General features: G+C 39.4%; 1 protein-coding gene across 2 annotated transcripts; it reads right to left on the minus strand.

The window, feature by feature from the left end:
• Nucleotides 1-707: 707 nt before the first annotated feature.
• LOC118840038 (NXPE family member 4-like) lies at nucleotides 708-17,820 on the minus strand. 2 transcript variants are annotated; one of them, XM_036747545.1, is made up of 5 exons: nucleotides 17,734-17,820; nucleotides 14,146-14,867; nucleotides 13,728-13,789; nucleotides 9,922-10,140; nucleotides 708-1,243 (listed from the first exon to the last, which is right to left on the minus strand). In XM_036747545.1, exons 1-5 carry the CDS (start codon nucleotides 17,791-17,793, stop codon nucleotides 708-710), a joined length of 1,599 nt encoding a protein of 532 aa, XP_036603440.1. In that variant the 5' UTR covers nucleotides 17,794-17,820. The 2 variants fall into 2 exon arrangements, with proteins under 2 accessions (XP_036603440.1, XP_036603439.1); XM_036747544.1 differs by lacking the exon at nucleotides 17,734-17,820 and adding an exon at nucleotides 12,672-12,682 and having other exon boundaries at nucleotides 13,724-13,789; nucleotides 14,146-14,768.
• Nucleotides 17,821-25,296: the final 7,476 nt, after the last annotated feature.

Genomic DNA, 25,296 nt, shown 5'->3' on the forward strand with positions numbered 1-25,296 from the left:
AAATTTCAATTTTCTTCTCTTTGGGTGTTTAAATTCAGATCATCCAAGGATGTTTCTGATGAGTTAATGATGTGGTTGGATCCAGTGACTTTTAAGCTTCCAAGAAGTTGGCAGCTGCAATGGAGAAAGAATGGATTATCTGAGCAAGAAGATGACAAAGTTGGCTGTCTAGGAAAATCTATTCTTTTCAGACATACATTAAAATATTTGTTGAAAATCTACTGTATACAAAGTGCTGTGTGGAGTACTGAGAGAGGTTAAAAAAAAGACACCATCTCTTCAGCAAAGTATATTGTTTGGAGGCACTCCTTTATGCTTACTCCAATGTGGAGTCCTAAGAGTTGTTTTAGTGTTTAGGGAATATGCTAAATACTCCTGTCTCAAATTGAATGCTGAGTGATTAGATGACTAAGAGCTACTTGGGGTAGAAAGGAGATATCAGAGGATCATAAAGCTTATAATCTAGTGAGAATTATGATGCAATGGCCACTGAACAAAACTGAGAAATGATAAGGAATAATTTGACTGTATCAAGGGAAATCCATTCTTTTAAATATTTTTCTTTTCGTATTTTAATTTCTACCTAATTGATTAGAGGTGAGTTTTTAGGTGGTAAGATATTGGCTGGTTTGATGTCACATTGATAAAGAAGAACAGAAATAATTTGCTCATGGATAACTGGGATTTGATCTGGTTGTTTTATTTTTCTAGCAAACATAGTTTAAGAACACGTTAATCTGATTTGCAACCACATATTCAGGTGGGTGGACATTATTAGTGTCATAGGCAATGTTCATGTCCCAGGCATCAATGAAACCCACGTCAACATCCTGGAAGATGTCTTTCAACACCAGAGACTGAATATAGCCATGGAAGTCACTAAATCGCTCAGAATCATTACTAATTTCCCTGGTATTTTCACCCTTGAGGATCACTCTTGTTTCTGGGCTTCTCTGGAATAGACGTTTAATGGCATTATGGACATTGATGGCCCGTCGGATGAAGATATCAATGGGGAAAAGCCTAAAGTGTTGGCCCAGAGAAAAGACAATAATAGTGTTTCTGTCCCCTGCTATTCTGTCTATGGCATGGGCCAGGTACTCATTCTCTTTTGCTGAATAGCTACTTGAGCCAACCAAAGGGTAGCCATGTCTTTGCCACTGAATGGAGATCTTCCTTTTTAAGTCCACAGCCAGTTGATGACCGAGTTTCCCAAATCCATGGAGGTCAACAGACATCAGTGCTGATAACAGAGAGAAATCACAAATGGAATTTTTTAAAAAGTTACAAAGATTGGTTAGGCAGAAGCATAGAATAAAGGTAAGGGGGAACATAGTTGACTCTAAGTAGACTATAAGTCAACCCAGTGGAGGACCAAATGAGGAAGTAGTTGTACAAAAGTGGCAAATAATGAAAAATGTTATATAATGGTATTTAATCATGAACTAGATAATGTTTAACTCATTCCATCATTTAATCGTATATTTTTTTTCTTTTTTAAGTTTTATCGATGTGGTTTTTTTTTAGTATTTTATCTTTATTTTTCCCCAGTTACATGTAAAAACAATTTCTAATATTCATTTTTAAAACATCAAGTTCCAAATTATCTCCCTTCCTCCCTCCCCACCCAACCTCATTTGGAAAGCAAGAAATTCAACAGAGGTTATACAGATGTAATTATGCAAAACATATCCATAATAGTCACATTGTGAAATAAAATATAGACAAAAAACCTCAAGAAAAATAAATAAGGGGAAAAAGTATGCTTCAATTTGTATTCAGACATCATCGGTTCTTTCTCTGAGGATAGATAGCATTTTTCATCATAAGTCCTTCAGATTTGTCTTGGATCATTGTATTGCTAAGAATAGCTAAGTCATTCACAGTTGATCATCTTACAATATTGCTGTTACTTTGTACCCAGTACATTTCACTTTGCATCAGTTCATATAAGTCTTTCCAGGTTTCTCTAAGAGCACCCTGCTCATCATTTCTTATAGTACAATAGTATTCCATCATGATCACATATCACAACTTACTCAGACATTCTCCAATTGATGGGCATTCACTCAATTTCTAATTCTTTGCCCCAGAAATAAGTTGCTATAAATATTTTTGTACATATAGGTCCTTTTCCTTTTTGCTTTTTATGTCTTTTGAGATACAAACCTAGCAGTGGTATTGCTAGGTCAATGGGTATGCATTGTGTTGTAGCCCTTTAGGAATAGTTCCAAATTGCTCTACAGAATGAATGAATCAGTTCATAACTGCATCAACAATGCATCAATGTCTCATTTTTCCTATATTCCCTCCAACATTTGTCACTTACATTTTATTATTAGCCAATCTAATAGGTATGAGGTGGTACCTGAGAATTGTTTTTAATTCGCATTTCTCCAATCAATAGAATATTTTCTTCATATGGCTATAGATAGCTTTGATTACTTTATCTGAAAAGTGATCATATCTTTTAATCATTTACCAATTGGGGAATGGCTCTTATTTTTGTAAATTTGACTCAGTTCTCTACGTATGAGAAATGAGGCCTTTATCAGAGAAACTCGCTTCAAAATTTTTTTCACAGTTCCTATTGCCAACTATTTCCCTCCATCCTATCGTCCCCCCCATTTATTCTATTCTCTCTCTCCTTTCACCTTGTCCTTCTTCAAAAGTGTTTTGCTTCTGACTACCCCTCCCCCAATATGCCCTCCCTTCTATCGCCCCTCCCCCCTCTCCTATCCCCTTCTCCCCCTACTTTCATGTAGGGTAAGATAGATTTCTATACACAGTTAAATGTGTTATTCTCTCTTTGAGCCAATTCTGATGAGTGAGTGATGATCACTCACTCCTCTTTCCCCTCACCTTCCCCTCCACTGTAAGGTATTTGGAGGGTCTTGAGTGAGAGCTCAAATGAGTCCCTGCCTTTACTCCACCATCTTAGCTCCACCTCTCCCATACATTCTGAAGGGATAGAGACTGGGGATATGAACTGGACCTATGACTCCTTTCATACAGGGTACTCCCTGGTGAGGAAATGTCCTCTACTGAAGCATTTTGGCACCTTCTTTTGCAAATTATAGTCTTAAAGAGTTACCTAAAGCACTGAGAGGTTAAGTGACTTACTTAAGATCACATACTAAGTATCAGAGATAGGATTTAAACTGAGGTCCTCTTGGCTCTGAGGCCAACTTTCTATCCATTATGACACATTGCTTCTCATTTTGAAAAAAATATTATCTGTTGTTTGTCCTTCATACACAAAGAGGATAGATGACATCATGTTGGGATCAAGGTGCATGTGTTTGCCTGTAGCTGATCAATTCAACATGAGCTCAGAAAGCTCTACAACAAGTCAGGAACAAATAGTCTTTTTGGACATTTGGAATGGACATATCTCTAGATTTGTGCATCTCATGTTTCCTTTGTGCTACTGCAATTCTGCTTTGCTCATAGAGCACAGCACCTTCATTGATGCAGGCATTCCATGCTGTCCAGTCCTATGTCAGTTTCTCCCAATCAATACAAAACTTCTTCAGAGAGACTTTGAGGGTGTCCTTGTAGCACTTCTGACCTCCATTTGAGCATTTGCCTTATGTGTCTCCTAAGTAGATTATCTAAATACCTCACAAACTCCAAAAGGATTCTTAGCACCTAGTATAGTGCCAGGCTGTAGTGGCAGGGGTTTCATAAATATTCCTTGATTGATTGATTAATTTATATGATCGAGCTCTTATATTTCTTTCTATTGCTTATGCCCACAGTCTAGCATGGGGTTGAACATGCAATTAGTGTGCAATATATTCTTGTTGAGGGGCAGCTAGGTGGTACAGTGGAATATAGTGCTGGGCCTAGAGTTAGGAAGACTCATTTTCCTGGGTTCAAATCTCAGAAACTTACTAGTTCTGTGACCCTGAGCAAGTTACACAGCTGTTTGCCTCACTTTTCTCATATGTAAAACGAGCTGGAGAAGGAAGTGGCAAAGCCATTCATTATCTCTGCCAAGAACACCCCAAATAGGACCATGAAGAGTTGGACATGACTGAACAATAACATATTCTTGTGAAAGTGAAGTGAAGATCTATTAAGAAGATAATTAATTTGAAGCTTAGATCTTTGAATAGAGAGGTAATATGTGTAGTCTTAGAGGTAAGAACTACCTATTTAAGTTATGAAAGATTGATCACCTTAAAAAATGTGCCATGAATAGCATGGACACAGTTACAAATGATTGCCTCCAAAACAATATTCAAAAAGTACTTTTTCAGCTTCAAAATATACAGCCCTCCAATCCTCTTAAAATGTAGTGGTTATAAGAGCAATATTAATCCTATTCATACAGAAAACAAATATTTGGAAAGGAATGACTCCTTTGCTTTAATGCTAGCTTCCTCCCTGGTCCCTTTTTCACTTTCCCCGAGCAGGCTAATCCTGAAAGAGCTTAGTGATATTTATCAATGCAGTACTGACAGCATCTTTATAGAGTTTTGCTGAAATGATAATGTATATAAATACCGTACTTTAGGGAAACGAAGGTTACAGATATTTCCAGAGCAATGAGAAAGTGAGGATCTATTTTTCCCATCACTTCTGGGATGTAAAGAACTCAAATAAAAAGCAAGATGATTTTGTTTTCTATTTTTTTTCCTATTCAGTTCTGACCAATGTCAGCATAGAAGAATGTCTCTAGGGGAACGCCCCAGGGAGTAATCTTTGATTTTATTATTATTATTATTACTGCTAATAATAGTAATAACTGACATTCACATAGCATGTTTAGGTTTTCAAAGCACTTTATATACATGGCCTCTCTTGATCCTCCCAATACCCCTATGAGTTAAGTGCTACAGATATAATTATCCAAATTTTATAGGTGAGAAAATTGAGGCTGAGAGAGGTTCATGAAATTGTCCAGAATCACACAGCTATTAAATGTCTGAGGCAGGATGTCACCCTTTGGCCTCAAGTCAAGCACTCTGTCTTATATGCCATACTCCTTGTCAGTGATTCAGATGAAGGCATAGATGTCATACTTACTGAATTAACATATGACAGGAAGGCATTAAGGACCAGCTAATACATTGGAAGACAGAATTAAGATCCAAAAAGATCCTACCCTTGAGAGGATATGAAAGTATGTCAAATATAACAGGATGAAATTGAATTGAGGTGAATATAAAATCCTACAGCAAGGGTCAAACATTTACTCTTATAAGTATAAACTTGGGGAGACATGGAAAAGTAACTGTTTCTACATGAAAGGTCTGAGGTTTTTGTAGACCTGACTGCAAGCTCACTCTGATTCAGTCACATGATATGGGAGCCAAAAAGGGCAATAGGATCTCAGTTTGTATTTAAGTGGAGCACAGGTGATAGTCTCAACATACTTTCCCCTGGTCAAATAACATCCATATTATTTTTATTCACTTCCAGGCACTATGTTTTAGGAAGGATTTTGAGAAAATGGAGTATTATCAGAGGTGGCTTACCAAGATGGTGAGATTGCTGGTGCTGATTCTAATATGTTGTTGTCTGTCCTTTGTTCTTGAAGAGGACCGTGACATCAGGAAGGTGATACCATGACTTGCAAGTGAATTGGATTTAAGTGAGGCGGGGTGGGGCAGTCTGTGCAAGATCACCAGCCTCACTTTCTCCTGCAGACCCATTTGGGTCCAGTAGTCAGACATAGACCAGGACAACTGGAGATGGCCCTGGCTGATTCTAACATAAAGGTGAGATGAAAGAACATGGAATATTTAGCTAGAAGAATAGACAACTTAGGGGTGATATGATAAGCATTTTCAAGCACTTGAATGTCTGTCTTTTGGAAGAAGAATAATTTCTAGTTTGCATTTGCTTAGAGGACAACTAGGTGGCTTAGTGGAGAGAGCACTGGGCCTGCAGTCAGGAAGACCTGAGTTCAAATCTGGCCTCAGACACTTACTAGCTCTGTGACTCTGGGCAAGTCACTTATCCTCTGTTTGCCTTAATGCACCAGAGAAAGACATGATAAACCACTCCAGTATCCTTGCCAAGAAAACCACGTGGACAGAATGGTCCACAAGGTCACATGACAGTTCTGGGGGGAGATAAAGAGATACATATATCTATATCAATAGACAGCAATCTATCTATCTAGCTAGCTAGCTATATCTATCTATCTATCTACATATATATACATATAGAGATAGAGATAGAGATATCTATATCTATCTATCTATATATACATATGTATCCCCAGTTTTTTCCTGGAGTTTCAGTCTTACATCTCCAGTTGCCTATTGGATATTTCAAACTGGTTATCCCAGAAACATCTCAAAATCACTATGTTCAAAACAACTCAATATCTTTTCCTCCAAATACTCCCTCATGTAAGCTTCTCTACTTTTGTCTGATACCATCATTCCTCCAGTTTCCTAGATTTATAACATCAATGTTATCTTTGACTACATGGTCCCTTCCTCTAAATATCTAGTCAGCTGCCAGGTCTTTCTATTTTGACCTTCACATCTCTCCCTTCTAACACCTTTTCTACTTCATACAAACACTGCTTTAATTCAGTCTAACCTCACCTCTTACCTAGACTATTGCAATAGCCTCCTAACTAGTTTACCTGTTTCAGTCTATTCTATACAATGTTGACTAGGTGATTTCCCTTAAATGCATATCTGATTATGTCGCTCCCCTACTTGTTCAACTCCTATAACTCCCTAATGCCTTTAAGGTAAAATATGAGATTCCTGTTTAGGTATTAAAGCCTTTCATAATTTGGTTCCAACCTATATTTCTAAATCCATTGGACCTTATTCCTTCTTTCACATTCTGACATCCATAGCCAAGTGGGCCTTCTCTCTGTTCCTTATGTAACACATTCTATGTCTTGCCTTTGCATAGGCCACCCATCACCCAGTGATGTGCTGGTAGATGTTTAACAAAATGACTGTCAGGAAAAAAACATTACCCATGACATGCTTGTAAGTTTAATTTGGATTATTAAAATTTTTTCCATCAATTTCTTAAATCTAGACAACAAAATAAAAAATAAAGCCTTGATTTGTAGCATTTGCTAGTTTCCGAAGGGTAAATTTCACACTGAAAATTTAACAGTCTGTTCTTGTGATCAGACCCTAAACCCTGCCCCCCCAGCACTTGTCCAATTGCTATAGATCCACGCTGCCTGAGTGCTCCCCACTCTGATCAGCAATTACTTGTCTCTATATGCCCCTCCCATTTCCCCATCTCTTTCCTGAACCTTCTGCCTTCCTCTCCCACTCCATTCTTTGTGCCATTCTGTGACTGCCTTGTACTCTTTTTGCTTTATTAAAGTGTGATTGATTCATTATTCTCCACTTGTTTCCAGTATGGTCTTTCCCAGTTAATATTCAAAGAATTGGGTTTCTTTGCCCCAACCCAACCAGCCTTTTTGTGCTCCCTTTCCTTAAGGCAGAAGCCAGATTCCCAGGCAAGGACTTAATTTGTCAATAGCCAAATTTACCATGAGGTAAGCATGGCCCATCAATTCAGGCTAGAAAGAAAGGGCTGACAAAGGAACCCTATGCCTCTCTAGACAGGAACCCCCCTGCCTGTGGTTTGATTTTAAAAGAACACATCCCCAGTGCTTAACCAAGTTCCCAGCACATGGGGGATGTCTATCACAAGCATGTGAAGACATCCCCCAGCAGATAAGAATAATTTGTTCCAATGGCAATAAAGGCAGCTGAAGCAGGAGCTATGAAGTGCATAGAGCTTGGTCAGAAATTGAAGACACCAAGGTTATCCACTACATACCAGCCATCACCAGTCATTTTAACTTTTGTCCTGCCACTGGACTGTGATGACTCAGGGAGAGAGTGAGGCTGATGACTTTGCACAGTTCTGCCTCACTTAAATCCAATGCAAGAGCAAGTCAAGATACCACCCATGATGTCATCGGTCTTGTTTGAAAATAAAGCATAAGTAATAAGCCCAGCATATGTAATAAATTGGGTAAATATTGGTTGATTGATTGGTTGAATGTGCAGAAATCACAAAGAAAGATTTTGCTTATTGTAAATAAAGCTTCCTAACAATTAGGGATGGTGGAATGCATCTCCCATGTCACACGATCAATTCTTAGTAAAAGGGATAGCATCATGGATTTAGAGCTGAAAGAGACCTTAGAGTCATTGGGTCCAACCCCCTCATTTTACAAATAAAGAAACTTATCTGTAAAGGCACAGACTGGTTAAGTGACTTGCCCAAGGTCTAGTCAGTGTGGGTGGTGTCTTTTTTTTTTTTTTGGCCATGTGTATGCTGGGGATAAGTTTACTTACCTTGGTAGTGTACTTTCCAGGGATATACACATTGATAATGAGGTTAATGCATGCATTGCCAGAGCTAGCTCAGTGTTTGGGAGGCTCCAAAGGAAAGTATGGGAGAGAAGAGGTATTAGGCTGACTACTAGACTGAAGGTCTGCAGAGATGTGGTGCTGACCTCATTGTTGTATGCCTGTGAAACCTGGACAGTGTACCAGTGTCATGCCAGGAAACTGAATGGCTTCCATTTGAATTATCTTAGAAAGATTCTGAATATCACCTGGCAGGATAAGGTACCAGACACTGAGGTCCTTACTCAAACTAAACTGCCAAGCATTCAAACTCTGTTTCAGAGAGCACAACTCTGATGGGCTGGCCACATTGTTCAAATGCAGAATGTGTGCTTGACAAAAAGACTGTTTTATGGAGAAGTCACAGAAGACAAGAGTTCACATGGTGATCAGAAGAAGTAATATGAGGACACTCTCAAGGTCTCTTAAGAATTTTGGAACTGATTGTGTGACATGGGAGACACTGGTACAGGACCGCCCAGCATGATGTTCCCACATCAGAGAAGGTGCTGTGCTCTATAAGCAAAGCAGAATTGACAGAGCCCAAAGGAAATTCAGGATGCACAAATTTAGCGTATCCACCCCAAATGTTCACATGGACTATTGTTGCCCAACCTGTAGTAGAGTATTCCAAGCTCCTATTGGTCTGATCAGCCCCTAATCAGACACATTGAAACTTGACTCTAGCATAGTGATGTCCTCTTTGAGAAGGAAAGATAACAACCAAGTCAGTATCTTAGGTTGGATTTGAACTTATTTCTGACTCTGAGTCTTGTGTTCTTTCCTTTACATAACACTGCCCTAGGATACTTACCATCAAATCTTGATCTATTGGAAGGGGATCCTTAAGATAAGGGAAAAGGCACTCTTTTGGAAGTCAGGAGCCCATAAAATGAAGGGATTGGACTCCACAATGCCTAAGGCCTTGACCTGCTCTAAGATTACATGTGACTACGAAATGAATTCTAGGAGCAGTCCTGATTCACTCACCTCTCTGGGCCTCAGTTTTCTCAGCTATAAAATTAGGGGTGGAACTAAAGTAATAATTTCTCTAACTGCTATGGGGACAGTGAGTGGGAATACTCTTGGTGAATAGTGTCTCTACAGTATTATTTACTGTCAGATGAGGTGATGGGGTTTCCTTTCCCAGATTTTTTCTTAAAATAATACAGAGCCATTCTCCTATATTGTTTATAAATCTCAGAACCTCTCTGAAGGAAGGGAAGTGTAGCAAAAATCCATTGATGTTCCTCCTCCAGTCTAATTATATATAGCTCATCCTATCTGAATTTTAATTTGTATGCATCCATTGTATGAATGATAAAGTGGGAACTATCTGTGAAGAAGGAAGAGAGGCAGTTTATTCTCACTGGTTCCCATTAAGTCTGTGAAATACACAAAAGCAAAGGAATGACAATTGCATCTCAGATAAAAAGTAAAGGTTTTGAAATTAAGGAATATGAAAAAAATGCAGTATGTGACTGACTATATCCCCTCTCCTAGAAACCTGAAGAAACAGATTCTGAGATTTGAGGAAGAGCTCAATATCAAAACTCACTTTTGATGTTCTTTGTGAAGTATTCCATCCACTGACGGGTTGTGGAGTCTCCCAGGATATAAATGAGTTTTCCCTTCAAACAAACATTCATTTGGGTCTCAATGTGGAAATAAGACAAATTGCAGAAGACCAGATTCCATGCATTATTCCAGACATAGCCAGTGGGGACTGGGGACCACTTCCTAGGTTTGCATTTCCCTTTTAATGACATTGTTTGATCTGTCGATAAAACACAACAATAGTGACAGGGTACCTGGCCCAAGCCAAGACCTTTAAGAACTTACCCCAAAAGAATTTGGGTCCTATTTGTTTATGAGTCCTGGAAACTCTCCTTTGAACTTTCTCCTGAACTCTCTTTTAATTTTCCCACTTAGTCAAGTCTCTGGCATTCCCCTGAGGCATCAAGCCATCCTAGTAATTCTTTTATTGTAGCCTAAGCCCAATCTTCCAATTCTAGGTTATCCTTAACCTAGTCCAGCCCTCCAAGGACTATTTACCTCCAGATTTCTCCTGGCTACTTCCCAGCCTTGATCTTACCTAAACCCCATTTTCCCTTGGCCACATGGTCTGGGTCCTGGAAATTCCTGGCCCTTCCCTGTTACCTCCTAGTCACCACAGCCTACTGGCCACTCCCATCCAGATCTTTTTCCTATAAAAAGAGTTAGTCTCATCTACCAAGGCAAGGACTGTTAGAATCAAGCCCACCCTCAGTTAGTGTTCTAATAAACCTTTTCTTTGGCTGAAAGAAGGCTTGGGTCAGATGCATTTGGGCTGAATCTGCATGTAGCTACTTCAGTGTCCCAGCACCCCTAAGCCTCAACAATAATATCAAAGAAACAAAAGCAATCTAGAAGTATTGATTGTTCTGGCTTAAATACATTTGCATGCTGAGCCATAGATAAACTTGGGAATTCATTAACATTGTCAAATAACTTTCTAAGACCAAACATCATGATATCTACCTTGGTTGCTGAGGTTAAAAAGAAATGTCTTTATTTTAACCTGAGGATAACTAGCCAGGCTTTTGTTAGCTATTTGAAGTGGCTATAATTAAAAGCATATTAGCCTGCCCATAACAGAGAAAGGTAGAAATGGCTACACACTAAAACCACTGTTACTATTGTTTATCCTTCATCATTGAAGAGGACCAATGACTTCAGGAGGGTAATGTCTTAATTTGCAAGTGAATTGGCTTTCAGTGAGGCAGGGCTGTTCAGAGTCTTCAGCCTCACTCTCTCCCCAAGAGTCATCAGAGTCCAGTGGCAAGATATAAGTCAAGATGGCTAGTGATGGCCTCAGATGTAGTAGGAGAACTTGGCCTTTTTAAGCTAAGGTCCTTCCCAAGTCTCAGTTTGTCTGAGGCAACACCCATTTAGTGATTAAAGGCTAGGTAAGAGCCAAAAGATGGCTTATCTTGTCTTCAAGAAAGAATCAATTTGGCCAGAATAGAAACAATTGCTATTTACATTCATTCTGAGCCATCAAAACCCAAACAATGGGCAAGTAAGGCTTGAACTGGGTCCCATTATTGGCCATCAGTGCATGCCAGAGTGATTTTGGGTTTAAAGGCATAGTCAAGTAAGCTCCATTTGAATCATAATAGGCTTTATCAAAGCCTGGTTTTGCATAGCTATATTTCAAGAAATCATAAATGAAAACCATAAGAGATGAAAGAGTTAATTGTCCCAGTTTAAAAAAAATGGAATAAATAAATGGGGAAGGAGAAAAAAATCTAGCCTGTAACCCCAAGATCCCTTGAGAAGTATAAGTGATCAAAATTTATATTCCTTTGGACAAAGCACCCACATGTAATGGTATGATTCCTTACATGGACAGAGGAAGAAAAGGAGGAGAGAAGAGGGAGGAGGAGGAGGAGGAAGAAGAGGAACAGGAGGAACAGGAGGAGGAAGAGAAGGAAATAGCAACATTGCCCTGCAGGAACCAGCAGATTGGCAGCTACTACTACTCACAGATTATTGTTCATCCTTCATTCTCAAGGAGAACTGCACTTTAGTTAACTGGACTTAGGATCAATCAATCAATTAATCAATGAACAAGCATTTATTAAACATCTACTGTATGCTATAGGGCAGCTAGGTGGTGCAGTAGATGGGCCTGGAGTTTGGAAGACCTGAATTCAAATCTGGCCTCAGACACTTTTATTAGCTGTGTGATCCCGGGTAAGTCACTTAACCTTATTTCCCTCAATTTCCTAATCTGTAAAATGAGCTGGAAAAGGAAATGGCAAGCCGCTCCAGTATGTCTGCCAAGAAAACCCCAAATAGCATCACAAAGAGTTGGGCAGGACTGAAATGACTCATCATATGCTAGGCACTGTGCTAGGTGCTGAAGATACAAATAAAATTAATTAATTCCTTTTTTGGAAGGAGCTTACACTTTAACGAGAGAAGACAATAAAACAACATAGAAGAGAATACTAAACCATGTAAAGAGAATAAATACAAATGAAGTGAGAACCTAAAAAGGCCTAAAAGGGCCAGGGTCTCCCATCGCATCCTGGGTCATCTCCAGTCATCCTGATGAATATCTGGCCCCTGGATCCAGATGGCTCTGGAGGAGAAAGTGAGGCTGGTGACCTTGCACAGCCCTCCCTCACTCAAATCAAAGTCAATTGCAAGTCAGGTCATCATTTCCCTGATGTCATGGTCCTCTTCAAAATGAAGGAGAAATTCAACCAGTGAGTAGTCCCAGCTGCTTTAATGAGGACCCAGCCAGTGAGATCACTCAACTCAACTTCTCCCTCCCCTCCTCTCCCTCTTCCTCTCCCACTCCATCTCCCAATTTCTGTCCTTCTCCTCTCCAAAGGAAGTAAATTTTGATGGCTGGAAACTGCCCAGTTAACTTGGGACTTATTGGTTAGACAGAAAAGTATAAGAAGACTGGAAAAGTAGGAGGGGGCTAGGTTATAAAGATCTTTAAAAGCCAAATAGAGCATTTTGTATTTGCTCCTGAAGGAAATAGGGAGACACTGAAGCTTATTGACTAAGGTGGTGACATGATTAGATTTGAATTTTAGGAAAATTATGCTAGTAGCTGAATAGAGGATGGATTGGAGAGGGAAGAGACATGAGGCATGCAGACCCACCAGTAGGCTATTGCAATAGTTCAGGTGTGAGGTGATGTGGACCTGCACCAGAATGGCTATGGTGTTAGAGGAGAGAAGGGGGCATATTCAAGAGCTGTTACAAAAGTGAAATCAACAGGTCTTGGCAACAGCTTGGATACGGGAAATAAGAGGATAGTAAGGAATCCAAAATAACTCCTGGGTTGTAAGACTGAGGGACTGGGCAGATGGCGTCATCCTCTACAGTAATAGGGAAGTTAGGAGGGAGAGGAGTTTGGGGGGAAAGATAACGAGAGTTATTTTGGCATTTTTAGTGTCATACTTAAGATGGCTACTGGAAATCCAGTTCAAGATATCTGAAAGGCATTTGGAGATGCAAGATTGGAGGTAAGGAGGGAAATTGGGGCAGGGAAGGTAGATTTGAGAATCATCAGCATAGAGATAGTAATTAAATCCATGGGAGCTGATGATTTCACCAAGCAGTATAAAAGGAGAAGAGAAGAGGAACCAGGACAGAACCCTGAAGGACACCTATGGTTAGAGGGCATGATCTGAATGAGGATCCAACAAAGGAGAGAGAGAAATGATCAGATAGGTAGGGGAAAAACCAGGAGAGAGTTGCATCCCAAATTAGACATCTTCCATCTCAGACTCAGGGAATGCAAGCTTACAGTTGGAGCAATTCTGATTGAGAGGGTTGACATTTAAAAAGAATACTTACTGTTACACACTGAGACATTGATGGGATCAAAGCTGTTCAAAATCTCCACCCCTACATTGGACCTTAAAAAGAAAGGAACAGAGGTTACTCAACTGGCATCCTGGAATTCAAAGAGTTGAAAAAGAGAGGCCAAGCCAACTCATTTGCCTCAGCAAGTCTGGGATGTGGACAGAAAAATCAAAATCTCTAGAAATGTCAGTCACAGTTGCAGGCCATGTAGTAAACTTGTGTGTGTGTGTGTGTGTGTGTGTGTGTATTTAGTAGAAGGGCAATTATTGCCTGTATTATAGACTCAGTTCCAAAGTGGTTTCAGATCCACATTCCTACATGAAAAGACATCTTCATGAGAATACGGAAATATACTTTTTCATGTATATTGGCTCATTGAGACAGGACTGTTCTTGAAGGATTTATTTACCTGACAAAGAGGCTTTTCTCTAGGCTGCTAAGATAAGAAACTTGCTTATTCTTAGATTTCAGGTAGGACAGTGCATCACAGGACGCTTGCGGAGGTTTCACACAGTAGAAAGCTTCTTCGTCTCGAGGGTCCAGGTACTGGCACAGTTCAGCACTTGTGTTTAGAACCAGGCCACATTCACTGAAGACCCGGGATGTGCCATTGGCAAATTGGCCTATGAAAATCACCTTATCATAGCCTCTATTCCTTGCTCTCCAGAGCGCAGACACCGCTTCACTAGGATGCATGAGCAGAAGAGACATAGAGACCCTGCCCACCCAGAATAAAGTGAAGCTGACAAGGTAGGTGCCATTGTTGAAGTCAATCACTCTTCCTGAAGCCCCTGCCTTCAGATCTGGGGAAGAAATTCTGGCCCTTAAGAAGTCCCCTCCATATGTTTTTCTTTGTCCTGAGTAGTCTCTCACCTCCAGGACAATATCTAGCTGATCCCCTCTGCAGTAGTTGGTCTTAGGATCAATGATTTTGGCCACACTGTGGGCTGCACTCGTGGTGGTGTTGATATGAGAGAAAGGCCTGTGTGGAATGAGCTGGTCTAGCTGCTTCTTGATTTTATTTATTTTCATGTCAGTGTTTGTTTGATTGTTTGATGACTTAGGACACGAGGGTTTCGTGGAAGCATCCCAGTAATGTACAGAGATGGGAAAATCCAGTGTAGGCCAGAACTGAAATAATAAGAAATATGACTTACTGTGTGCAGAACACAGAACTTTTCTCTATTTCCATATCTTCATTTGTTGGTAAGTTGGCATCTTCGAACACATAACCTTCCACTACCATTTATTCATTATACCACAGAGCAAGACAGACAGACAGACAAAGAGATAGGTAGCAGGACAGAGTAATACACAGGTGGGCAAGCAAGGGAAAGGAAGGGAAGCAGGGGAGTGGAGGGAAGGAGAAGAGAGAGGAGGGGAGAGGAGGGAAGAGGGAGAGGAGGGGAGGGGGAGGGAAGGGAGGGGAAGGGGAGGGAAGGGGAGGGGAGGCGAGGACAGAAAACTAGATGAACACTCATGGTTGGGGAATTGGATATGGATAATAGAATATGAATAATTCAAAGGAACTGAGAAATGATAATCAAACATCTAGAAGGAGAACCAAGAAAGGGAAAAAAAACAGCATGAAAACTCAAAGACAGACTATACTGGGGAAGAATGTCAAAAGCTGAAGGAAGGTCAGGAAGGATGAAGACTAAGAAAAGGCCATGCAATTCATCAATGAACAGACGACTGGCAAATGTAGAAAGAGCAGCTTCAGCAGAGACTTGGGATGAGAATCCAGAGTGCCAGGGACTGAGTAGTGATTGGGAGCTGAGGAAGTCAAGATGAGAGTTGCTGGCTTTTTCTAAGAATTTAGTGGCATAGCAGAGCAGAAATGTGGGATGATACCTTGAAGGTGAGAGAGTTGGTTAAAGTCCAGTGATGAGGAAGATCTAGGCATGTTCCTAGGCATCATGGAAGAATCCAGCTCATCACAAAGTGTCTAAGGTGGGTAGATGTGCATTGGCTCAAAGGGGGACCTTCAGTTTTTGGATGGAGCTGAAAGAACACTCCACAAGAGTGTTCATAGGGTGACAACTGCATCAACCATACTTTTACCAAGATGATCAAATCAATTAACAAACATTTATTAAGCTTTTACTAGGACTATGTACTAGGCACTGCACTAAACACCGGAAATACACAGAAAAAAAAATAGTCCCTTCTTTCAAACAGCTTACATTTGAAGAGGTGAAGACAATCTATATAACTCATTACATATAAAAGAAACCCAAAACAGACAGAAAGTAGCCTTAGAAGGGATGATCCAAGCAGCTGTGGGTAGGGATACTTCCTCATTCTGAGTCTATAAACTACACCTATAAAGTATAAAAAGTCCCCAGTAACCAACTGAGACAGTGGAAGGAAGAGCAGGAACTGGCTAAAATCTACTAAAACGTGTGTGTGTGTGTGTGTGTGTGTGTGTGTGTGTGTGTGTGTGTGTAAGGGGGGGGGGAGAGGGGGGGGAGATCCTGGAAAAGATGGAAACTTTATTCTGATCTGAGCTCTGTCACTAACTAGCTGCACAACCCTCAACAAATTCTTAAATATCTTTGGGCTTCGCCTTCCCTCACTGTAAAAAGAAGGGGTTGAATTATTGTGATTCTTTATTACTATAAAAATCAATGATCCCATTATTCTTTGTAGTTATTTATAAGGGGTTGGTGCCGACCCTGGGGCTGTTAGGACCCTAGCACTTGGCCTGTTTCCTGGGTAAACCAGACAGGCTTAGTAGGAGTGGAACGGCAGGCACCCGGAGGGAGGGCCTCTGCCCTTGAGAAGCCCCTGTAGTCATCCTACACATGCAGGCAGAGCCTGTCCATGAGGGACTCACAAGCCCAGGAGGGACCCAGCTGGCCATTACCTAATGCTCTTGAACCAGTGCCTAACACAATGCTTTGTTACTTTACTTACTGGAACATCTTTGATACTTTACGGGGACATCCTGCCTCATGTCTCACGTAGCTCACACAGCTCTGATACCATCTTGCAACATGCCCGAGCATTCCCATGCCCTTGTAGATACTGTAGGGCAACATCCCCCTTGTTCCCATACCCCTACAGATACCACCTTGCAACAGTCCTAATCTTGCCCATACCCTTGCAGATACCATAGTGTACCATACATTACAACAATCCAGATTCTTCCCATACCTACACCAATACCCATACCAGATCAAAGTGCAACAATATTCCCGTACTGCAACATTTCTATCCTGTCCCTCTGCAACATTTCTGTTCCTTCCCATGCTGTCACCCTCATATCCATTGGCCACTTGCTTATGCTCATGTAGTGCAAACCCTATAAAAATGGATGATTTCTCCCAATAAATGGGAGGACCTTCCATCTTGACTCCCACCTCATTCATTGCTTCCCAAGATTGGGGTCCTTGCTGGTCAAGGACCCCCTACAGTTATTCCTCGTGCATTTTGAATGAGCTTCTAACTCCAAGGCCCTCTTGAAGAGGAAACCTCATTTGCCACTCCATCCAGTTTCACAAATTGTCTGGACAGATATTTATTAGTCCCATTCTAAATCTCCTTTATTAGTAAGATAACTTTTAAAAAGCACCATAAAACTCTCCATGCTTGTTACTTTCTTATGCCTATAGGCAGCCCTCTGGACTCTTCATAACCAGACATGTTTTAGCTTTCTTTACTTTTCTCTCCTGAAAATTAATTTAGAATTTGGGATACTCTGCCTTAAAAGGCAGTCATTGGCTCTTCCTGAAATTGTCCTTGAAGTTCAAGATGGGCTTGGGGCATGTGAAAAAAATGAGCCCCCAAAATATGGCCTAGTTCCAGGCTCTGTATAAATTTCAGAGACAGTAGTCCTTTTTAAAGTTATGCGTTTTTTTAAAGGAAAACCTAGAATCATTTAGTGGCCATAGATAAGTGTATTACTGTCACTCCCTTCTGTGATTCATATGTCTTTTATTTTTATTTGTTTAGGGAGAGAGAACTGGGAATTACTGGGAATTAAACACTTTACCTTTGAGAAGTTTTTAGAAGCTATCAGAATGACCAGTGCAGCTATTACATACATCATCATTACCAGTAATTTCCAACCAGTCAGTTTTGAAGCCTTGTTAAGTAACCTATGAGAGAGGTACATAAAAAATTGCAAAGAATAATAAAAAGGACATTGCTTTATGCTTGCTTAGTATCATTTTTAACAACTCTCTAATTCTTAGAACTCTGTTCTTTGCTTGATTCACATTTGTCCATCTTTTTGACCCTGAAAAGGTATCACCAGCACTTTATATACAGGAAAGACACGAAATATGAAGGAGCTGCCAATGTCTCTACAAGGAATTACTAAAACAATCTTGTTTAGGGAATGGACCTTCCTAAACTCCCTAGGGAATTTTCCACCCCTAATTATAATAGATGCCCCGCCCCTCCTCAGGTCACCAAGGACTCAGTAGGCACCAAGAAAAAAAACCATTATCGCTTGAGCATTTTAATTAAACCAGGTGGCAATTTTTTAAAGGTATTTCTTTCCTTCTTTCCTGCTTGAGCCTGTCCCCTTTACTAAGAATCTCATAAACAGAAACATCAACAGAAGTTATCCGGTTCAACCTGACTACAAATCATCTTTACAAGATCCCCATTAAGTTGGCATCCACTCATCTTCTAAAAACCCCTCATGAGCAGGAATCCATTATACACAGACAACTCATAACAATTTTGGATAACTAATCATTATGAAATTTCTACTTACATTGAAAAGAAATCTGCCACTCTGCGACTTCCACCCTTTAACTCCAGATACGTTGTTCTCAGTACTTTAGTTGGGGATCCGCCCTCATCTGCTGTACTTCCTGATTTACTCTGCCTCCTGGGTTGATGATTTTTTGTTTTGTTTTGTTTAAATCATGTTTAAACCATGGTCTATTTCTTGCTACTTCTCTCTCCCTCTCTCTCTCTCTCTCTCTCTCTCTCTCTCTCTCTCTCTCTCTCTGTCTCTCTCTCTCTCTCTCTCTCCCTCTCTCTCTCTGTCTGTCTGTCTCTGTCTCTGTCTCTGTCTCTCTCTCTGTCTCTGTCTCTCTCTCTCTCTCTGTCTCTCTCTCTCTCTCTGTCTCTGTGTGTGTGTGTGTGTGTGTGTGTGTGTGTGTGTGTCTGTCGGTCTGTCTCTCTCTCCCTCCCTCCCTCTCTCTCCCTCTCTGTCTCTCTGTCTCTCTCTCTCTCTCCCTCCCTTCCTCCCTCTCCCCCCCCCGTGTGTGTGTGTGTGTGTGTGTGTGTGTGTGTGTGTGTGTGTGTGTATGTGTCTAGTAACAGTCACTGTATTTGTGGATGAAACTGTTTTCGGTTCTTGTCATCTTTCTTTAACTGTTTTCCCTCTGTCTGTGAGAACTATGGTAGTCTATAAGGAAGGAAATAAAATTCAGATGCCCCTTGTGACCCCCTCTTAACCATTTTTATTTGATAGGTTGTTCTTTTAAAAATCTTTAAGAGAAAGGATATAAACCAAACCTGAATCCTGTATCCTAGAATACCTAGCTCTTCTTTAGCTTGAGTCAGCTGGTTTTTTTTTAAAGGATGTTTTAATATACATTCAAAGCATATCAATTCTCTCTCTGGAGGTGGATAGCATTTTTCATCATGGGTCCTTTGGAATTGTTTTGGATCATTGCTTTGATCAGAGAAGCTAAGTATTTCACAGATGATCAGCCTTACAATATTGGAGTTACTATATATAATATTCTGCTGCTTGTGCTCACTTCACTTTGTATCAGTTCATATAAATATTCCCAGGTTTTTCTGAACCCATCCCCTTCATCATTTCTTATAGCACAATAATCACCACAATCATATACCACACTTTGTTTAGCCATTTCCCAGTTATAGGCACCCCCTCTTCATTTCCAATTCTTTGCCACCACAAAAAGAGCCACTATAAACATTTTTCTATGTATAGATCCTTTTCCTTTTTCTTTGACTTCTTTGGAATACAGACCTCGTAGTGGTATTGCTGGGTCAAAGGGTATGCCAAGTTTTATAGCCCTTTGGGGATAGTTTCAAATTGTTCTCCAGAATGGTTAGATCAGTTCACAATTCCATCAACAGTATATTAGTGTTCCAATTTTTCCACGTCCCCTCCAGCATTTGTCATTTCTTTTCTTGTAATGTTAGTCAATCTGATACATATGAGGTAGTATCTCAGAGTTGTTTTAGTTTGTATTCTTCTAATCAGTGGTGATTTAAAGCATTTTTCATAAGACTATTGATAGCTTTAATTTCTTCTTCTGAAAACTAACCATTCATATCCTTTTACAATTTATCAATTGGCTAATGACTCTTTTTTTTATGAATTCAGCTCATTTCCCTATATATTTGAGAAATGAGCCTTTTCTCACTGAAACTTGCTGTAAAATGTTTTCCCAATTTCTTGTTTTTCTTCTCATTTTGGCTGTATTAATTTTGTTTGTGCAAAACCTTTTTATTTTCAAGTAATCAAAATTGCCCATTTTATTTCCCATTCTATTTTCTCCCACTCTATATTCCCTCTCTGTCTCTTGCTTGGTTATGAAACCTTTCCTTATCCATAGATCTAACAAGTACATTTTTCCATGCTCCCTCAATTTAGTTATTATATCACTCTGAATGTTTAAATTACTTATCTATTCTAACCTTATCTCAGTATATTGTGTGAGATGCTGGTCTCTGTCTAGTTTTTTACTCAGTACTTCCTTGACTGCACCCCACAAATTTTGGTATGTTGTCTCATTGTTGTCATTCTCTTTAAAGAAAATATTAATAATGTATGTGATTTGTTCTGTGACCCACTCATTCTTTAAGGTTATATTATTTGCTTTCCAATTAATTTTTAATCCATACTTCCATGGTGCTTTTATTGAATGTAATTTTACTGCACTATGGTCTAAAAGAGGTACATTTAATATCTCTGTTTTTTGCATTTGTTCACAAGGTTCTTATGCCCCAGTACATGGTCGATTTTTGTGAAGGTGCATTGTATGGTCAAGGAAAAGGTATACTTCTTTCTATATATGATCAGTTTTCTCCAGAAGTCTATCACATCTAATTTTTCTAAGATTCTATTAGTCTCCTTAACTTGTTGAATGATAAATCATTATATATATATATATATAAGATCCTCCATATTGCAGTCCAGCAGGCCCTGCATGTCCACCTTTGGACTCTCCTGCTTAGAGATGTGATAAGCCTTGAGCAAAGAATAATAAACCTTCAGACTCTCCCACTTGGAGATATGATAAGCCTTGAGCAAAGAATAACAAATCTTCAGACTCTATGTATATGTTACCACAAAAAGAAAATGCCCAAAGAATGGTACAGACAGAAGACTCCCAACTATGGGACATTGTATTCAAAAAATATATACCTCCAGACCATTGGATATCAAATGCCGTAGTATGCTCTAAATGTACTAGCAATTCATGTATTGGCAATATTATGCACTTCAAGGTGTCCTCTGTTACTACAATGTGTAACTTTCATGTTATCCCTTTTGTATTACATAATTGCTTTGTTTTACCCCATATTAATGGACAATATTTAGATTCTCATAACACAACCCATTCTCTAAGTGGCTGTACTAGCTGTAATCATGTACTTGTATGTGGACTGGCCACATGACAGATGGAACCCTGTCTGCTTAACCATTCCTCCAACCTATGTGACCTTTCTCTATACCCCAAATCTAATTTTTCTGTGTTGTATGAAGTTTCTGCTCAGTATATTTGTATTGTTTCTAACAATCAAACTGATTTGAGCTCTGTAGGGCAGACAGCCCCTTTTGCTGGATGTTTAACAAATGTATCTTATTTCCATTGGCAGGATGATGATTTTTACTTTTGTCCTGACCAAGTGGACGATGTAACTCTTTCTTGGGTACCCCAACCTTTACCTTTACCCTTTGTCTACTTATCACTGGATCCTCTAATTTTCATATTGAATTTCTCCTTAGAGCCTAAGCAACTATTGGAAAATAATCAGCGAGCTCTCAATGGACATCGAATACAAACTCATATAGCTGCCGGCAAACTAATAGAAGCTTCACATTTAGTCATTTCAGATGCTAATCACCACTGGTATGATTTTTTATTTAGATCTCCCTCTGCACAGAAATATGTAGCAGCCCTCACACATCCTATGTTAAGTCTTTGCTGTGCTACTTGTATGTATGTGTAATTGCTACATGTTCTTTCAAATGAAACAAACGTATACCAAAATGACCCCTAAAATTTTCACAGCCTACAACTGAATATGTCAGATCTTAAGGCTGAATGAATGATAAATCATTATATCCATAAATATATATATATATGTATGTATATGTATATGTATGTATATACGTATGTATCTATACCACACATGCACACATGCACACACACACACACGCACACACAGACACACATACACACACACATATATATGTTTACATAGTCCTCCAAATTACAGTCCAGGCCCTGTACATCCTCTGCGTGAATCTTCGGACTCTCCTGCTTGGAAATATGATAAGCCTTGAGCAAAGAATAATATGCATTCTTGAGGTTAAAAATTTGGAGAAACTGCCCTTCTGGGAGCCTAGACAGCTCCTAAGAATAACATCTCACGAGACCCCATTGTGAGGGTTGGCTCCCCTTTCTTTGTTCAAGGCCCTATTTAAGTCTCCACGTGGGTGAGTTACGTTGGAATCTCACCCAAGGAGAGGACTCTTTGCCTGGGACTCTCCCGTTCAGGACCCTGATAGCTGTACCCCGGGATTCCCCAGCTTGAAGACTCAGGTGTTGGTGCTTCCCCAAATCAGTGATGTACTCTGTTGCCATCTGTCTTTGTTGCTTTTGCTGTGTTAGCTGTGTTATTAGGAATTGTTAGTTATTGCTGTTGTGAATCCAACATACCATTCCCTGTCTTTTAATAAAAGCATTATTCCATCAGGAGTGTGTCTTATTGCAGGTGCGAATCCGAACCTAACCAAGCTTAATTGCACACTTGTTTCTTGTGTGTTTTATGGTTAGATTTATATATCTCCAAAACAGAAGTTGAAACTTGTATAATTTTACTCTCTATTTCCTCTTGTAATTCATTTAAGTTTTCTTTTAAGAATTTGGGTATTATGCTACTTGGTGCATATATGTTTCGTATTCATATTACTTCATTGTCTATGGTACCTTTCCTGGCTTATCTTTTGAAATTAGGTCTATTTTTGCTTTTGCTTTGTCTGAGATCATTATTGTTACCCCTGCATTTTAACTTTAGCTAAAGCGTGATGGATTCTGCTCCAGCCTCTTATTTTATTTCTGGGTGTGTCTCTCTGTTTGGCATGTTTCTTAAAAACAACATATTGTTGGATTCTTGTTTCTAATCCATCCTACTATCCACTTCTGTTTTATGGATGAGTCTATCCCATTCATATTCACAGTTGTGATTACTAATGGTACATTTCCCTCCTTCCTATTTTCTTCTGTTTACCTTTCCCTCTATGTTTTTATCCTGTCCCTCCTCTAAAGTCTGTTTTGCTTGTGACCACCACCTTCCTTCATCTACTCTCTCTTTCATCACCTTCTCCATTTCCTTATCTTTGTCCCCCTCCCCTCCTACTTCCCTGTTGGGTATGATAGATTTCTACACCCAAAGGAGTATGTGCATGCATGCATGTATGTATATGTATATATGTATACATATACATTCATCCAAACATGCATATCTATATCTGTATCTTTTGGTTAGGTGGTGCAGTGGATAGAGTGATGGGCCTGGAGTCAGGATGGCTGATCTTCCTGATTTCAAGTCTGGCCTCAGAAATTTGCTAGCTGTGTGATCCTGGGCAAGTCACTTAACCCTGTTTGCCTCAGTTCCTCAACTATAAAATGAAGTGGAGAAGGAAATGGCAAATCATTCTACTATCTTTGCCAAGAAAACCTCAAATGGGATCGAGAAGAGTCAGACATGACTGAAATGACTGAAAAACAACAGTTCTATGAACCAATTTGGATGAGAGGGAGCTTCAAGCTTTGCCCAACATCCCCACCCCCATTTTCCCCTCCATTGTAAAAGCTCTTTCTTGCATACCTCTTTTATGTAAGAAAATGTTTCTCATTCCTCCTTTCCCTACCGCCTTCTCCCAGGGTATCCCTCTTTCTCAGCTATCGTTTTTTTCACATCATTCCAACGTAATTGACTCTCTCCTGTGTCCTGTCTGTGTAGAATACTTCTAACTACTCTAATAATGATACAGTTCATAGGACTTACATGTATCATCTTCCTATATAGGAATATAAAAAGCTTAACCTTATTCAGTTTTTTATAATGACTTTTACATGTTTACCTTTTTATGTGTCTCTTGAGTCATATTTTAAAGTGAAATTTTCTATTCAGCTCTGGTCTTTTCATTAGGAATGTTTGAAGGCCCGCTATTTCATTAAATATTCATTTTTTCCTCAAAAAATTATAATAATTTTTGTTCTAGGTAGGTTATTCTTAGTTATAATCCCAGTTCTTTTGCCTTCCACAATATAATATTCCAAGCCCTCTGTTCTTTCTAATGTGACAGTTGCTAAATCTTGTGTGATCTTGACTGTGAGTTCATTATAGTTGAATTTATTTTTCTGGCTGCTTGGAGTATTTCATCTTTGACCTGGGACCTCTGGAATTTGACTATAGTTTTTCTGAAAGTTTTCATTTGGGGTTCTCTTTCAGGTGGTGATCAGTAGATTTTTTTCAATTTCTCTGTTGCTCCCTGGTTCTAGAAGATTGGGACAGTTTTCCTTTAATATTTCTTGAAATATGATGTCTAGACTATTTTTTGATCATGGCATTCAGTTAGTCTAATAATTCTTAAATTATCTCTCCTGTCTTTTCCAGGTCAGTTGTTATTCCAATGAGATATATCCTATTCCAATTTTCTTTTACTTTAATTCATTGTTTCTTGATGTCTCATGGTGTAATTACCTTCCACTTACCCAATTCCAATTTTTAAGAAATTATGTGCTCAGTAATGTTTTCAATCTCTTTTTCCATTTGGCCAAGTTTTAAAGGCACTGTTTTCTTTGGTAGTGTGTGTGTGTGTGTGTGTGTGTGTGTGTGTGTGTGCCTCTCTTAACATGCTATGAATTATCTTTTCACAAATTTTTCCCTCACTCTTATTTCTTTACCTAAATTTTAGTCTACCACTCTGATTTTTAAAATCATTTTTTAGTTCTTTCAAGAATTCTTGTTCAACATGTTCAAATCAACTTTTTTTCCCCTTTGAGACTTTGCTTGTAGCTGTTTAGACACCATTGTCTCCTAGTTTGTCTTAATCTTCCCTGTCACCATAAAAGCTTTATATGGTCAGGTTTTTAATGTTGTTTTTTGCTTATTTTCAGTCTATTTCTTGACTTTTTTAAGTCAAGGAGGTAAAGATTTATTACGCTTTATGTAAATAAAGCGGGCAAAGAGTTCTTAGGGAACCTGCAACCTTACAGGGCTACAGGGAAAGTTTAAATACAAGATTTAGGGGTGAAATCTGTCAATTAAGTGTTTTGGGGTGGGATCAGGGAGTGGTCAAGGCGTGATTAGGGGTTGGTCC

The sequence above is a fragment of the Trichosurus vulpecula genome, chromosome 2 (assembly GCF_011100635.1).
Source record: "Trichosurus vulpecula isolate mTriVul1 chromosome 2, mTriVul1.pri, whole genome shotgun sequence".
Taxonomy (NCBI): Eukaryota; Metazoa; Chordata; class Mammalia; order Diprotodontia; family Phalangeridae; genus Trichosurus; species Trichosurus vulpecula.